General features: G+C 43.2%; 1 protein-coding gene across 1 annotated transcript in view; it reads left to right on the top strand.

Moving 5' to 3' along the window:
- Positions 1-18,307, top strand: part of LOC119420382 (polypeptide N-acetylgalactosaminyltransferase 10) — a 64,044-nt gene that overhangs the window by 17,058 nt on the left and 28,679 nt on the right. Inside the window, exons 2-4 of the mRNA XM_037687767.1 lie at positions 290-386; positions 3,267-3,405; positions 8,118-8,284. Coding sequence (XP_037543695.1) covers positions 290-386; positions 3,267-3,405; positions 8,118-8,284 — 403 coding nt within the window. The remainder of the gene's footprint in view (positions 1-289; positions 387-3,266; positions 3,406-8,117; positions 8,285-18,307) is intronic.

Below are 18,307 nucleotides of genomic sequence, written 5' to 3'. Positions count from 1 at the left end.
CGTGCGGTCCCTGCGGGCGACTCGTACGGTCCCTGCGGGCGACTCGTACGGTCCCTGCAGGCGACTCGTGCGGTCCCTGCGGGCGACTCGTACGGTCCCTGCGGGCGACTCGTACGGTCCCTGCAGGCGACTCGTGCGGTCCCTGCGGGCGACTCGTACGGTCCCTGCGGGCGACTCGTGCGGTCCCTGCAGGCGACTCGTGCGGTCCCTTCAGGCGACTCGTGCGGTGCCTGCGGGCGACATATTTATGACCCCTCCTCTAAAGTTTCTCTAATTTCTCTTCTTTCAGGGCTTGAATCAACGAGTGGTCGAGGTGGGCGTTGACGGCGTGCGGCGGGTCGACTGGCACGACTACGACTCCATAAGAAGAGACGCTGCTCGTGTCGGTGGGTCCAAACTCTCTGCTGCACAAAACCCATTCTGTACATAAAACAAGAACAACAACCAAACTTCTCCTCCTTCCCTCTCAGTGGGAGTTCTCACCAGAACCGTCGTGACTCCATCAAAATAGAAGAGTTCAGAATTTAACCTAATTTACAACAAAAAGCATCGATTCTGCCTCCAGTTGAAAACAAGTGGAAATGATTTAATTGGCTTTAGAAGAGTTTGGTTCAGGAGAAACTCGGGCGGAAAACACAGACACAGAGAACCCGGACTGCACGGATCAGACTTTAAGTTAACACAGCATTTCTCAGTCTGGTTCTGGACAAGCCCAAACAGCCACGTGTGGTAGTAGCTGACGGTAATCCACATGATACTCTTTGAGTGCGACCGCATGTTAACAGTTTGCACGAGGTCAGACAGAACGAGGACTGTGCATGAGTGATTCAGCCCTGCCAGTGTTCTGCCACGTCGAAGCTCATTCTGCTCTGCTTTTCTTAATTCTACCGTGATTTATGCAAATTATTCTTCTTTTTAAAAAAATATACCTGATTTTTGCTACTTCTGTCTTTCTGTTGCTAATGTTTTGTTACTTTTAGCATACTAGCTTTTAGCTACTTTGGGTGCTTAGCTAGCGTTGTGCTAACGTTTCACCACTTCTATCTTTTAACAAACATTTTCCTGCACATTGTCAACAGTTTGCTGCTTCTAGATAATTACATTTTCCTGGTTTGTGTCAACTCTTACAGAACGAAGGTTGAGACGTTCATGAGATGTTTTTTGTTCATCATTTATGGACCAGGGGGGCGGCTGTGGCGGAGTGTTAGAGCAGTCATCCTCCAATCGGAGAGTTGGGGGTTCGAATCCACCAGAAGTCACATGCCGAAGTGTCTCTGGGCAAGACACTGAACCCTCATTGCTTCCGATGTGTCCCATCAGTGCATGAATGTGATAAAGCTCTGATTAGTCTTTGTACAGATCTAGTATAGAACTGTATGAACGGGTAAATGAGGCGCAGGGTGTTGTAGAGAGCTCTGAGCGTCTTCATCAGATAGAAAGGACTGGAGACCTGTCCAGGGTGTCTCTGTGATGGACTGGAGACCTGTCCAGGATGTCTCTGTGATGGACTGGAGACCTGTCCAGGGTGTCTCTGTGATGGACTGGAGACCTGTCCACGGTGTCTCTGTGATGGACTGGAGACCTGTCCAGGATGTCTCTGTGATGGACTGGAGACCTGTCCAGGATGTCTCTGTGATGGACTGGAGACCTGTCCAGAATGTCTCTGTGATGGACTGGAGACCTGTCCAGGGTGTCTCTGTGATGGACTGGAGACCTGTCCAGAATGTCTCTGTGATGGACTGGAGACCTGTCCAGGGTGTCTCTGTGATGAACTGGAGACCTGTCCAGGGTGTCTCTGTGATGGACTGGAGACCTGTTCAGGGTGTCTCTGTGATGGACTGGAGACCTGTCCAGGGTGTCTCTGTGATGGACTGGAGACCTGTCCAGGATGTCTCTGTGATGGACTGGAGACCTGCCCAGAATGTCTCTGTGATGGACTGGAGACCTGTCCAGGATGTCTCTGTGATGGACTGGAGACCTGTCCAGGGTGTCTCTGTGATGGACTGGAGACCTGTCCAGGGTGTCTCTGTGATGAACTGGAGATCTGTCCAGGGTGTCTCTGTGATGGACTGGAGACCTGTCCAGGATGTCTCTGTGATGGACTGGAGACCTGTCCAGAATGTCTCTGTTATGGACTGGAGACCTGCCCAGAATGTCTCTGATGGACTGGAGACCTGTCTAGGGTTTCTCTGTGATGGACTGGAGACCTGTCCATGTGTACCCCGCTCTCACACAGTGACTGCTGGACATGGACACCAGTGACCCGAAAAGGAAGAAACGGGTAAAGATTATGGATGTTGGATGGATGTTGGATGGAAGTTGGATGGATGGTCCCTTGAAGGAAGTGTCCATAATTGAACCCTCAGGATGTTGTAAGTTCTCCTCTGAGCAGTGCGAACCACAAAGATGATTTTGAGCAGAAAGACTTCAGTTTGCGCTTCTTTTCCCGCTCATCAGAAACTTTTTTCAAAGCAGCTGGGCTCTGATCTCCAAATGTAGCGTTCATCTTTCAGATGACGTCGACACAGCCTCATTAAAATATCTAAAAATAGGATCCAGAACGATTTGTCATGTTCTCTCATGACATCAGGATGATCTATGTATCGAAACGTAGCTCATCAGAAACGGTAGAATGTGCTCGCCTTAGTTTGGCCAGATCCAACTCGATCCCTGAACTGATTTGATGGATCACATGTTCAGTCTGTTCTCCTTCAGCAGGGCATTGTTGTTCCTAGTCCAGCATCCCGCCTTGGGTTCTCGTACCTTCCCACGAGTTTCAGTTTTAGCTGCCACATCGTTTAGTTTGGTCTTTTAATGAAGACGCTGCTCTGTGCTCTGGGTCCACACGAACTGGAGAAGTAAAAAGACAAACCGGTGCTTCGGTAGAAAAAGGTAACAGTTGTCTGCTGCGTGTGGAGCAAAGGATCCTGCAGATGTGACCAGAAAAAATGGACTAAATGCATCTTTAATGAGTGAAAACCTCAGGAGCTCCACCTCTAAACACAGCTGCAAATACTGAGGAGTTCACACCAGTGCAGGTTAAAAATGGAAGATCATTGTTGTCTGTTAGTTTGTAAAATACTCCGTTGATGTAGAAACGAGCAGATTTACAGCCGGAGGTGTAACTGGCTGTTACTTTAGTCTGATCCCAGACAAGTTCCTGAACACGCGTTCAAAGCTAATTCTTTATTTGTCCCGACACGTGTGTTAACAGGTTTGTCCTGACACGTGTGTTAACAGGTTTGTCCTGACACGTGTGTTAACAGGTAACGGAGAGCAGGGGAAGCCGTTCCCTCTGACAGAAACTGACCAGGTGGACCAGGCCTACAGAGAAAACGGCTTCAACATCTACGTCAGCAACCGGATCTCTCTCAACCGCTCGCTGCCCGACATCCGCCACGAGAAGTGAGTCCTGCGTCCGTGTGCGCGTGTGTGTGTGTGCATGTGTGTGTGCTAGATATTCGTGAATCACTATATTGGCTGAAAAAAAAAACAGTCTAAATACTTAAGTGCAATTAAAGGTTAGATTTATCTAGAAAATGCAGTGTGAATGCTTATTGTAGAAGAACTTGCTTAAAACAGCTGAAATTAGCTAAAAACATGCTGAAATGTAGCTGAAATGGAAAAAAGAAAAACAACCAGAAGGAAGTGGAAGGAGCTGAAATGAGTTAAAAAATGTGGAATTAGCTGAAAAAGCTAAAATAAACACAAAACAGCTAAATAGTAGCTGAAATAACAGAAGCTAAAAGGAGCATAGGCGGAAATTACCATAAAGCAGTTAATTACGGTAGGTTGAAAGTAGCTGAAATTACCACAAAAAATTTGAATTTATCCGACAACAGCTGAAATGAGCTGAAAATGCTAAAAAGTAGCTGAAAAGGTAGAACAAGCTTCAATTAGCAGAAGAAATCAGAAAGAGCATGTTTGCTGAATTAGGCTGAAAGAAACAGAAATGAGCACAAAAAAGTGGACGTTATCTGAAACGGCTTAAATTAGCATAAAAACATCTAAATAGTAGTTGAAATAGCAGAAAAAGCTGAACATTGCATAAATAAGCTGAAAGATGCACAGCAAGCTGAAATTAACAGAAACAAGTTAAGAAGTACAAAAATGTTGTAGTTAATAGAAATAATCTGAAAGGAGCACAAAACAGCTGAAGAATACAGCTGAAAGTAGCTGAAATATGTTTGAATGTGCAGAAGGAAGCTGAAAGCAGCTGAAGCAGAACAAAATGTGAAAGGAGCAGTAAAAGGTTGTAAACAGATCTAAACATTTGACGGAGGTAAAATGAGCTCAATTCAATTTCTATGAGAAAATAAAATGTCAGAAAAGGCTAAATAATTCAAAAAGCTAAAGCTGCACCAATACCAAAAGTCGTAGCAGGATTGTCCTGAAAGAGCCGAATGGTTTGATTTATGATTTGTTGAAAAAGCTGAAAACTGCGGGACGAGAATCGCGCCGACAAACGTACAGAAGAAAAATGGATCACGATCGAGTGAATGCTTCATGAACATTCAGACTGTTGTGATCCATTTTTCTTCCGTACATTTTCTTATGATGAGTGAAACATGACCAGAGTTGAGGTCATCAGCCGAAGTGCAGCTAACTACAGACAGGTAGCAGAATAATCAGACATGTGTAATGCCTCGTTAGTTACAGTGTTTGTTAGATGTAAAACAGAGTTTGGTCATTTCATCATTGAATATGACCCGTCTGGTTTTAAGTGGCTGCTCGTGAAGCATCAAGTCGGTTATTTTTAACGTCTCTAACTCTTGACTGGTCTCAGCAGGAGGCTCCTTACAGATTTATTTTTCAAATCATCATTATAGAAACATAAATACACTACATGTTTCACTATCATGACATCTAAGACCTGCGCCTTTTGGGACTGATGGCACCGCTCACCCAAAGTGTGGATTTTACATTTAAACAGTGCAGAGTACTGTAGTAGCACCTAGCAAGATGGCTGCTGCAAACCCTACCTAGCATCACCAAAGGCCCTACTAGAGTTCTTCCACCCAGGAGACAAAGCTCCAGTGATTATGTTGAGAATTTCATTAAAATCCATCTAATGTTTTATGAGATATTTTGCCAACAGAGGGCCCAATAATTGTTTTTAAGGTTTAAATGGCTTTAGTCTTTGTTGTTGTAAGAGCCAGCAGCCCTGGAAGAACTTGTTTGCTCACACGGAGTTATTTAAAGTGATGCTGCGTCTCTGTTTGAAAGCAGCAGGTCATGAAGAGGCTGTTTGGAAAGATGTTTATCAGGAGATTATTACGATGAAAACATTTCCCCTCCGACAGCAGAGCAAGCTCAGACCCTTGGGTGAACTGGGAACCCTTTCAGCCTCCGAATGCCACTGAAAGGCCTCAAACCCCAGCTTTCATTTAGCCTCCGACAGCTGACCCTGCCTCCTCCTCCGTGTGGAAAGCAGCTGAACGCTTCAGAGCCAGCGGTCTCCTCAGGAGGACTTTCTCTTTTCATTTGTGTTTATCAAAGCAGGGCTTCCTTGACCCAACATCCCCTGCAGTCACCCGTCGGAGCCGGCAGGCACTGAAAGAAATCAATGCAGCATCTCAGAATCGTTTTTCTAACAGATCTGCTCATGTGGGCGTATGACACAATCGGCACGCTAGTTTCAGCGGTGGTGGCGTGGTACGAACTCTGCTGCATGAACTCAGTCACTCAACAGCAGGTGTTTGTGGAGGGTCTGAAGGCCGAAGCTTTGAAGGTGCTCCTCACAAACTATAGAAGATCGAACAAGCAGAACACCGACGTCCCCCGCTGCAGAGGGATCTGAACATGAATGTTTGGAGATTCTATCTACAGATCGTAGATGAAACTTTTGTCGTAAACGTCGTCGATGTTGCAGAACCAATATCTTGGGTGAAATTTTAATCAATATTTAAGGTTGAAGTTTACGTCGTTCACATCTGAACATTTCTAGTAATAACATTTACAATCTAAAATACAGGCGCTGGTCATAAAATTAGAATATCATGAAAAAGTTGATTTATTTCAGTAATTCCATTCAAAAAGTGAAACTTGTATATTATATTCATTCATTACACACAGACTGATATATTGCAAATGTTTATTTATTTTAATGTTGATGATAACTGACAACTAATAAATAAAAAAAAAACAATTCAGTATCTCAGAAAATTAGAATATTGTGAAAAGGTTCAATATTGAAGACACCTGGTGCCACACTAATCAGCTAATTAACTCAAAACATCTGCAAAGTCCTTTAAATGGTCTCAGTCTAGTTCTGTAGCTACACAATCATGAGGAAGACTGCTGACTTGACAGTTGTCCTAAAGACGACCATTGACACCTTGCACAAGGAGGACAAGACACAAAAGGTCATTGCTAAAGAGGCTGGCTGTTCATAGAGCTCTGTGTCCAAGCACGTGAATAGAGAGAAGGGAAAGAAAAGATGTGGTAGAAAAAAAGTGTTCAAGCAATCGGGGTAACCACACACTGGAGAGGATGGTGAAACAAAACCCATTCCAAAATGTGGGGGAGATTCACAAAGAGTGGACTGCAGCTGGAGTCAGTGCTTCAAGAACCACCACGCACAGACGTATGCAAGACATGTGTTTCAGCTGTTGCATTCCTCGTGTCAAATCACTCTTGAACAAGAGACATCGTCAGAAGCGTCTCGCCTGGGACTGCTGCTGAGTGGTCCAAAGTTATGTTCTCTGATGAAAGTAAAGTTTGCATTTCCTTTGGAAATCAAGGTCCCAGAGTCTGGAGGAAGAGAGGGGAGGCACAGAATCCACGTTGCTTGAGGTCCAGTGTCAAGTTTCCACAGTCAAAGATGGTTTGGGGCTCCATGTCATCTGCCGGTGTTGGTCCAATTTTTTTTTTCTGAGGTTCAAGGTCAACACAGCCATCTACCAGGAAGTTTTAGAGACTTCCTGCTTCCTGTTGCTGACCAACTTTATGGAGATGCAGATTTCATTTTCCAACAGGACTTGGCACCTGCACACAGTGCCATAGCTACCAGTACCTGGTTTAAGGCCCATGGTATCCCTGTTCTTAATTGGCCAGCAAACTGGCCTGACCTTAACCCCATAGAAAATCTATGGTGTATTTTGAAGAGGAAGATGTGATGCACCAGAGCCAACAATTCAGAAGAGCTGAAGGCCACGATCAGATCAACCTGGACTCAGAACACCTGAGCAGAGACACAGACTGATCGACTCCATGCCACGATGCACTGCTGTAGTAATCCAGACAAAAGGAGCTCCAACTAAGTATTGATGCTGCACATGCTCATACTTTTCATGTTCATACTTTCAGCTGGCCAACATTTCTACAAATGCTTTTCTTATTGGTCTTAAGTAATATTCTATTTTTCTGAGATACTGAATTTGGGGTTTTCATTAGTTGTCAGTTCTAATCATCAACATTAAAAGAAATAAACATTTGAAATATCAGTCTGTGTGTAATGAATGAATATAATGTACAAGTTTCTACCTGGATTATTGAGCATGCATCAGAATATACACGTTTCACTTTTTGAATGGAATTACTGAAATAGATAAACTTTTTCATGATATTCTAATTTTATGACCAGCACCTGTACGTGTTTGTCTAATTTAAACGCACTGTGTAAAATATCCTCCATATTCCTTCCAGTGGAGTGTCTGTATTTAATGACCTGAACGGTTCTACAGACTAACATCACGTGGGTTAACGCTGCTTTAGATGTGTATAATCTGGGTATCTAAACGATTTCCTTCTGTTCCCGTTTTGTTGACTTTGTCCGCTCTCGAGAGGCAAACAAACACAATCGTCACTGAAACAGCGAATAGTAGAAAATGGACTGAACGGTGCTTTTGGAGAAGATTACAGCTGGATTTCAGCCCAGTGAGTCAAACTGTGTTGGAGCCAGAACACATCCATCTGAGCGCTGAATAATCCATCACCTCACTGACCCCAGATCTGCTGAAGAGGCGGCTGTGCAACAAAAGGCTGGTTGCTGGCTGACTGATAACGGTGGACAAGGAAAAAAAAGGAGGAGGGCAGAAAGCTTAAAAGACCACCCAAACCAGTATTGATTTTGGTGGTCCATCCTGTGTTTATAAAACTTTACTGTGTGTTTGCAGCTGCAAACAGAAGCTGTACGCAGAGAGGCTGCCCAACACCAGCATCATCATCCCGTTTCACAACGAGGGCTGGTCGTCGCTGCTGAGGACGGTCCACAGCGTGCTCAACCGCTCGCCTCCACAGCTCATCGCAGAGATCGTCCTGGTCGACGACTTCAGCGACAAAGGTACTGAAACGAACCAGACGCCGCTCCTCACATTAAACCGGGTTTTTCCTGATCCATTCGAGGAATGGGATGATGGAGCATGAACCAAGGATTAGGTATAAAAGTTTATATATTTTGTGGGTTTTCTGTAATCCAGGCTCGTATATATCTATAACCATATGTTTAACTCATAACTGGTAATAACTGGTTCAATGTCTCTCAGCCAGTGTCGGCTGGACTTCAGGCTTTTTGTCTTCAATGAGTCTCTGGTAAAATTCTGGCTCGTATCCCAGCGCTCATCTTCTTCTTGGCAGAAGTTGCAGAGTATATTTGAACTGACTGGTTTCCTGGTACGGAGCTGGTACTAAATTAGTCCACAGATTTTCAGATTGGGTCCAGGTCGAGGCTTTGAAGGCTGGTCCAGAAGCTCGGTGTTAGCTGACTTCATCCAGTCAGGAGCGGGTTCTTTTGGATCTTGGACACATCGGCTGTTCCAACAGGTTGATTCAGTTGTGGATTTGATGTGAAGAATTTTCAGTTTTCCTACCCCAGCATGATGCCACCACCACCATACTTGACAACTCTTAGTGTTCTCAGATTTTAACCGATTCAACCGTTCTGTCGTCTGACCATCAAACTTGTCTCCAGAAGACATTTGGCATTTAGCTGCAGGTTTCAGTCTGGCTTGAAGGCGTGGCTTTTGGTCTGCATCGTCTTATTTGTATATTTTTTTGCCCACTAGTTTCCAATTAGACCGACAGACACTTTATCACCGGAGGGAAGTCTGTTTGCACTACTTTTAACGGGTTGGTGCACTAGTTCAACTCTTTAAGTTTTGGCACTTTTTCTTAACTTCTTGTATAAAAGTGCAATCCTTAGTAGAACTAGTGCACCCAAATGTGCAGCTAGTGCAGGTTAGTTGTGAACGAGTTGGTGAAAATGAAGCCTGACATACAGGATCATTGAATAAATACACAAACTGCTTGCCATACAGGGTTGCTCTTGAACACCTGAACTCATTTCCACTCATCATTGAATTTCCTGGACTTGCTCTGACTTGATGTCCGGTCAAACAAATCATTTTCATACAGACAAACCAAAACAGCTGCAGTCAGTCATGATCACTAACAGGAAGTTAACGGGCCCTGGTCACATTTCGTCCAAAATAAAAGTCCTCAAACTGACTCCGCAGTAAAATATTTAGCTAGAGATTGAAAAGAATAGTCTCAAACTATTACCAGCTTGAATGAAAAGTATTTTTTTAATCATTGTAATTCTTTAAGGGCACTAAATAGAACGTTTTACACCTTGTTAATTACTGCCTCCTGTCACCGTCCCTGCTGAGGGACGTGCACACGCCTCGTCTCGTCGACAGTAATGAGACGTTCCGCTGCCTCAGACTCATTTAGAGGTTAACATGCATCAAGAGCTCCGAGACAAAAACCGTCCCGCTGCCAAGTGGAGCAGAAACAAAAGCTGGCGAACGCTCGACTGCAGTCGTCGAGTTTTTACACGACGCTCCGAACATCTGCATCGCTCTGAAGGTTGGAGGAGGTCGTTAGGTTTGAAATAAACGAGTTTATGATGAGGATGAATCCTCCAACCGTTCTGTTAACTTTTTACTTTACAAAAGCACAAAACCACAAGAAGCATCTTGTGTCTTTATGTTTGTAGTAAAATACCAAAATGCAGATGTTTCAAATCTGATGCTCAGCTTTGAACCTGTCCAAATCAAAATCATGAATTTGTTAAGACAGAAAATGAAACATTAATGGAAAACATTGTTCAGAGCTAACAGTGAGAGGAACAGATAAACACTTTTATTGTGAAAAGCAAAGTTTTTTTCTTTTTTTTTTGGTTAAAATATGCGGGGCACATTCTTCGGCAGCTTAGAACACGAGTTACTTTCCAAAGATGTGGCTTTTTTATTTGAGAGAACCTGTCCATCGTTAAACGGGGGCGGAGCCTCTGTGTCCAGTGCTGTTATTGCTAGTATCACTCAGCCCTCTGTGAATAGCAAGCGGCCATCGCTTAGCACTTAGCACTTAGCTCTAACGATTGGTTGTTAGGCTGATGGTCCTCCATGTGAACAGCTAGTTCCGGATGTTAACATCAAACTGATTGATCCATGAGAAGGTGCAATTTATAAGACCGAGTTTGTTGCAGCTCCTCAGACTGAAGAAGTCATTTGGATAAAAGACGAAATGTTTCAACAAGAAGAATCCGTTCAGAGGACCTGATTCAACCTTGATAGATTTTCTACCTGGATTATTGAGCAGCATCAGGAAACTTTGATCCAACTTCTTTGTGTTGTAGCCACAGAACGATTCCACATTCTTCTCCCTGCTGTGGATAAAAAAGCCATTCCTTGCAGCTTAGCGTGTGAGGATGAGTGATGGCAGCTGCCGGTGGAGCTCGAGTCATTTCATGGATTTATGGCCAGGCAGGGTACGGGATCCAGAAAGGGAAAGATGCTTCTGTCTTCTATAGAAGACGTTTGCATGTTGAGAGGATGCACGTGTGCACCTGTCAGAGCGTTGTATGCTCCAACGTGTGAACTTTTCCTGGGATCACATGAACAAATCCACTGGTCTGTAGTTAATCTGACTGTCTATGATCCAGCAGCTTCAGCTGTCACGTACCCTGAGCCTCCCTGCTCACACTGTTAAACCTCTTCTTCTCTGGTTCTAATCCCAACATCTGCTGAGCTGGGATCCTCCAAGTCCTCCACCAAAAGAGGGTGTTTAGTTTTAAATACTCCCTGCTTTTAAAAGAGGACTTCACTTGTTTTTGTTTCAGGATTAATGAAACTGTAGAGAAACACCCATCAGAGCCTCGGCTTGTCCGCCCTTCTGCCATCTGGGCAGTGATAGAGGTATCGACTCCAGATCCAGCAGAATTAAGTTTCAGTGATGCTTGAAGGTCAAATCAACACGATGTAGAGCACACACCCTGCAGCTGCTTCCTCATGGCCTAATACCGCCCTCCCAGCAGGATGCTCCATTTAAATGTAACAGGTTTATGAAGATAAAACCCCTCACAAGTTGTTTTATCTGCAGCTAAATGACGTATTCCTTTCCAGCACCTGAATATCTGTATTAAAAATACATCAGCAGTCGCCCATCCCTGCAAACATCAAACCTCTTATGTATCCATTAGACAAAGTGACCTTCTCAGTTTTGTTTAGACTCTTGACAAACTCAGAACTGGACTGAACTCATCTGGAGCACCTCAGGGCACAGAAACATGCCACCAGCAGTTTAGGAGCATGACTGCTGTCAGACGCAGCTCCAGGGATCTAGAGACCTAAAACACAGAACACCGTTGAGGTTTTGTTTAAATGTAGATATATTAGGTGGACTACTCATAAACCATATTTTTTATTTTGCCAGTTTAAAGCTGTGGTGTCCAGTCTTAGTCCTGGAGGGCCCCTGTCCTCCAGGTTTTAGTTGTTTCCCGGTTCTTCAGCAGGTCTTCAATAAGGCTGGTAATCACAAGCAGAGAAGCATCTATAACATGCAGGACAGTGGCCCTGCAGGACCAGGACTGGACCCCACCACCAGACATCATCCTGTAGGAGACAAGCTTACTGTAAAGGTACTGAACAGAAACATTCACAGACATTAAAAACGTCAGTTAATAAAAGTTCTCTATCTAAGGAAGCAGCAGATTGTGTTGAATCTTCACTTAGTCACAGTCTCTCATCCTGAGCGAGAACAAAGGAGACAGTGGGAAGAAAAAACTCCCTTTAACAGGAAGAAACCTCCAGCAGAACCAGGCTCAGGACGAGCGCCCATCTGCTTCAACCGGCTGGATTTGAGAAGACAGGAAGTAGAAACAGACAAACACAGAATGACAGGTCCAGGTGTAGTTTCTATAGTCCAGGTGTGGATTCTATAGTCTAGGTGAACTTTCTACAGGAGGAAAGACAAAAAACATGTTAAGATAGAAATAATTACAAATACAAACAGGTAGAGTGGAGACAGTAAAGACGGCAGAGAAGAGGAAATGAGGTCAGTTTGTCCTCCAGCAGTCTAAGACTATGGCAGAATAACAGACCAACCCTAACTATAGGATTCATCAAAAAGGAAAGTCTTAATCCCAGTCTTAAAACTGGACAATGTGTCAGCCTCACGGACAGAAACTGGAAGTTGGTTCCACAAGAGAGGAGCCTGAGAACTGAAAGATCAACTCTAGGAACCACAAGTAAACCTGCAGTCTGAGAGCGAAGTGGTCTATTAGGAAAATATGGAACAACAAGATCTGCAATATAAGATGGAGCTAGGTTGTTGAGAGCTTTGTACAGTAGGTTAGAAATAAGATTTTTGGATTATATTCTGAATTTAATCAGTGAGCCAATCGAGAGAAGCTAACAACAAACAAACAAACAAACAAATAATATAAATAAATATGGTTGCTTCAACTAATTTTACATAGACTTGATGCACATTTAAGGGCAGTGGGTAAAGGACACCAGAGAGATTGCACAAACACTCAAATGACCTGTCATAAAGGGCATGCCATACTGCAAAATTGACCCTTTTGGCTTTCCATACATATTCCTCTCACTCAGCGGTGATCACCAGGAATAAGTTTTTCCACGTGGCTAATTAAATCAAAAAGGTCTTCAAGCTCCAACGTTTCACATGAACGAGTCATTCCTGCTTTGCAGTGTGGCGTGCTTTAGAAACTTCAGCTTCTGTTCTGTTGTGACCGTCAGCAAAAAGCAATGAAATAAACCTTTTTTTTTTTTCTGGTTGTCTGTACCATCCCCGTCCTGTACCATGTGGCAGCTCAATAAAAACGCACGCATGGTTACAGCACGATTACAACACATTTGTTCCCCATCAGTTGGTATTTACATGGAAGTTGTTGTTGTTTACACAGAAAACTGTTAGTGATGAAAGAAAATTAAATTAGTTCCTTAATGTTAAAAACCAAAAACAGATATCCCCTGGCTAAATGTTTTTAACTTGATCCAAAGTGCAAAACTTTATTTAAATTTGAGTAAATTCAGTTATTTATCAGCGTCTTACCTCAAACCAACGACGTATGGAAAACAGAATGTAGAAAAAATAAAAACTTGCTGTAATTACCTGTAGTTCCTCTCGTTAAACTGTTTTCAGCAACTAATAAGCAAAGTGTATTTTAGATACATCACCACACAACATCCCATCCTGCATTTTGTCAGTCATGAATATTCACAGGGGAATTTTCAGAGCTTATTAGCAGACAAAAATATACATATTTATATTGTTTATCGCTGTAGCTGCAGGTGAAAATTGTCCACATCTGGCAGCCCTCCAGCCCGACCCCCCGTGACTCTGCTGGCACAAAAACATTAGATGAAGTTCAGGCTAACAAACTTTATTCAGCATTTAATGATGCAGGAAAAAAGACATTATTCATTCATCTCCCTTGGCCATGTCGCAGCAGGAATTCAAAGAAGGAAGCTGAGCTGCCAAGTAGTCGCTTTACTCTTGTGTTGAGTTCAGTCACGACTTTTCTCTGACAAACTGTGGAACTCTGGAATATTCAGTGCAAAGAACCTACAGCAAAATGTGGCTCCACTAATACCTTTTATTCTTTTTCCATCTGAGAACTACAATAATGCAGTATCTGGATGTAAACACACTTTGCAATTTCAGGACGTCACCATTTAGAAATAATAAGAAGCAATTTTACCTTGGAAGATGCTTTCTCTTTGTACTTTTAACTCTTGAAAACTTTTTAGACGAGCTGCCATTTTGAACAAACGATGGCTGCTTTAGAGAGTTGCTTGCTTCATCGCATCTGAAAGACCAACATAACTCTGTCTTTGTCTTCTGCACAGTGTAGCTCTTAAATTCATTCCTATTATTTATCACCATGAAATCTCTTTTTTTTTTCATTCAAACTTTTTTTATACAGGTTAACCCCATTAAGCCTTGGGGACTCATTTACAAGAGATATCTTAATATTTATCTTAATTGTGATTAGGCTATAAGAAACTCAACTTTGAAATATCTTAAACATTTCAAAGGCTGTGTGGCGTAAAGTCTGAGTGGACTCACTAACACACCCAGAAAATTGAGCCTCTGCTAACCAAGTCCCCGTTAGCACACTCAGCTAACAGACTCGCAATTAGCACACTTAGCTAACAGACTCACAATTAGCACACTTAGCTAACAGACTCACAATTAGCACACTTGGCTAACAGAGCCCCCACTAGGACACACAGATAACAGACTCACAATTAGCACACATAGCTAACAGACTCACAATTAGCACACTTGGCTAACAGACTCACAATTAGCACACATAGCTAACAGAGCACCCACTAGGACACATAGCTAACTGAGCACCCACTAGCATTAGAGTTGCATTTGGGCCCAAAACATCTGACCCGACCACAGCCCATAGGCATCATTTCCAAACCTCACCCGACCCGACGAATTACCAGTAATTACAGGTCCGAACCCAGAACCCCCCTGACATTTTTAATGAAGCTTTGACTGCTTATAGTTATAGATATTTGAGTTATAGTTAGTAACGCTGAGTAAAAAGGGCAGAAGATTGGAGCTGAGGGGGTGTTTGTCCTTTCATGGACGTCAAAGCGCATTAAATCTCTGCTTCTGCTGCATTCTGCATTATTCAGACACGGACCGTGCTCTGACATTTCGGATATTTTGTGATCTCACCTGTTTGGGTCGTCGGCCGCTCGGGTCTGCTGAGTGCAGCGGCTGAATGAACGTCCATTTAAGCGATGGATCACTGGCAGTAGTCCATCTGAAGCTTAACAGAACTTTTAACCTCTTTCAAGGACGGTGAAATATAATTTTATCAGATAATATATTAACTTAATGAAATGCCTAGATATATGTATCCTGTTTTGCGTTTAGAATGATATTGTGTTAAAACATGATCTGATTCAGTTTCCGGTAGAAAAGGTAGTTTTAGTTACATGCCTACAACTCCCAACATTCACGCACCCACCCATTATATAACACAAGATGGCGAGATATTATTGGTTGAGAGCTGGGTCACATGATAAGAGTAGGACTTCCCATTCGTTGATGGTGATGATGACTCCAGGAGGTGTGGCTGAGCTCTGAAGAAGATGGGTTGACTGTTTATGTTCGGGGCCATTGTTCGTGACAGCATGGTGGAGATACAATGGCCCAGGGCTGGTGATCTTGTATTTTACATGTAAAATAAACCTTCTGAAATGGAAGACAATTGCTCCTCCTCTCCCTGCTCCAGATCAGAACATATTCTTTCAACGGTCAGCGCGTGGTAAAATGGCCGCGTGCGGCTGGTGATGTATGGCAAGCCATGTTGCCATATAATCGGATCGTCAGCTGCACGTGTCTGCTGACACAAGCCCAACACCGACCCGGCCCGCACATTAAGCACATTATTATGACCTGACCTGGCCCTAATTCGGGCCGGGCTCCAGGTTCGGATTAGAAATGACTACTCTAACAAGCATAACATAACATAAAGCATAATGGGCATTTTTTTAATGCTTCAAGTCACTTGGCACATTTTTTTTTGGGGGGGGGGGGGGCACACAGTAGTTTTAAACCTGCCAAGAATGTAAAATATGGCATTTCTGGTAGAAAGATTAACAGGGCATATTGAGTAACCCTGGAGCTCAACTTTTAGAATCAGCTAATATTTTCACACATTTACAAACAGATTTTTGTAACGGGAACTTCTTTTGCTGATGATTTAGTTTGACCAGTTGGGAATGGGATTTGTTTTTCCACAGAATTCTACCGGATATATAAAAAAAAAGCCATAAAGACGTCCAACTTTCAAGCTTTGGTGAATTCAGCATGATTTGAAGTTGGGAGCAGATCAGAGACTGTGAGGTTTGATAATTTAATCTAAGCTGGAACTGTGAAGTGCAAACTGTGTCTACAATGTGCCAGTTTAAGGTTCCAGAATTTGAAAGACCTTATAAATCAGGACAAGTTGTAGTTTGCATCACTTGCTCTTGTTTCAGTTTGTCGTCTGTTTGAGAAACAAAAATAAACTTAGAGTTTTTCCCATTCGTTCCTTGTAACGGCGCCAACCGTCTAATGCTTGTTTTACTGTGTTCACCAAAACGATCTTTACTTGCACACTGCCTGTAAACTAAACTCCTAATTCTGGAATTTTATTTGGGTCTTGTGTAAATACTTCTGCTGCATTTGTCAGTTCCACTGAATTTCCATTCAGGAGTGAAAAAGGACGTGTCGTGTAATCAGAGCCAGAAACAAAGCCTGTTATTTATTCAGCGGGACAGCTCTGGCACTCTGCATTATCCGCGCCGGTGTGATGGAAACCTGCCATTGGCAGATTGATTGTCCAATTACTTTCCCACTTTCTGCTCCCCGATGGGATCAGTTCAGCAAATGGCTGCAATGCTTCATTTCAAATAAGGGGTGCGGGGCTCTATGCAGAGCAGCATGTGATGTATTTGCAGTCAGACGTGGAGGCAGTCTGGTGGTGACACACAATGGCTCCCAGCAGACACCAGTGCCACCGTCAGCCCTCAGCCGCCGTCGAGCTTCCTGCAGCTACGGGTGCAGAAACATCAGCCAAAGCTTTTCGTTGTTCTCCAGAAGAGGAGAGCAGGCGTCTGCCTCTGCAGGTGCACGGTCAGACCAACGGAGGCAGCAGGAGGAAACAAAAAGTGTTTTCAGGCTGAATGAACACATCAACACGACGCATGTTTTTTATGTGACGTTTGAGAACCAAAATAAAAAAGAATGTCACCACTGGAGTCTGAGCTGACAGCTTTCTGACCTTCCTCAGTTTATTTCTTTGAGTCTCTTTAGATTACAACAATAGGCAGGTGTGTGTGGGGTGGCTCAGATCCATGAAGATTTAACTTTTAAAAACACTTAAGTTTTCTGCTTTAGTGTTTGTTTTGAAGATAGAGATCTTCAGTGGTCTTCCCCATGTTTGAATGGATTGGTTATTAATTAAATGTGAATTATTACCAATCATGACCCAACTCATTCATAAAGGTTCAGCTTAGGTACCGTCTATTCATTTTTCTTAACAGGAGCACAGTTAATATTTCTGTGGTTTATAGGTTTTTGTGAAACTCCTAGTTTAACGTCTCAAAGTTATGAAAACACGACTAAGACAACTGGGAACCAGAACCAGGACCCAATCCAGTTTAAATAGAGGAGCTGCCAACTCTGAGGGAGCGAATGAGAAGATGCAAAGCAGGTGTGGTGATGAGCGTCAGGTGTGCAGAGGAGCAGGAAGGACGACTAACAGAAACAGTCAGGAAAATAATCTTCTTTGGTAGAACAAGAATAACAGCAAAGTAAAAACCAGACAAAAATAAAAAACAAAACCTGAATTACAACCATGAATTTGAAATAGAACACAAACAGGAAGAGGGATCCCCAGAACCAGAACCAGAACCAGAAGTCCACCCAATGAGACAAACAACAAACCAAATGTGCAGCTCAGCTCGATGTTGAACAGCTGATACAACGGATGGATTGTACCAAAACACACTGCCTCGGCTGGATGTTGAATATTTACTCTGAGTTAAATACATATATATATATATTTAATTTTTTGCTCACATTTTATTTTTGAAACATTTACAGTTGATGGGATTGAGGGTTGAAGATTTTGAGAGATTTGAAGCTGTAAACAGAGTTAAGTTTTTTATTTTTTTAAACAAGACAAAAACAAACACAAAGTTATGCAAAAATGTTAGTTGCAGTTTTTTCTCGCTTTCCGTTAGAGGCCAGAACTACGGAGCAGGACGTTTACTTTAGTGAAGCAGCCTCAGGCTCAGATGGTGATGTTCAGAGTCCATCCATCATCTTTTACCCACTACTTCCTGTTCGGGTCACTGGTGCCCATATCCAGCAGTCACGGTGTGAGAGGCGGGGGACACCTGGACTGGTCTCCATTCCATCACAGGGACACCTGGACTGGTCTCCAGTCCATTACAGGGACACCTGGACTGATCTCCAGTCCATCACAGGGACACCTGGACTGGTCTCCAGTCCATCACAGGGACACCTGGACAGATCTCCAGTCCAT

This window comes from Nematolebias whitei, chromosome 14, assembly GCF_014905685.2.
Source record: "Nematolebias whitei isolate Nwh7 chromosome 14, NemWhi1, whole genome shotgun sequence".
Classification (NCBI taxonomy): Eukaryota; Metazoa; Chordata; class Actinopteri; order Cyprinodontiformes; family Rivulidae; genus Nematolebias; species Nematolebias whitei.
This window is presented reverse-complemented; position numbering and strand designations above follow the sequence as displayed.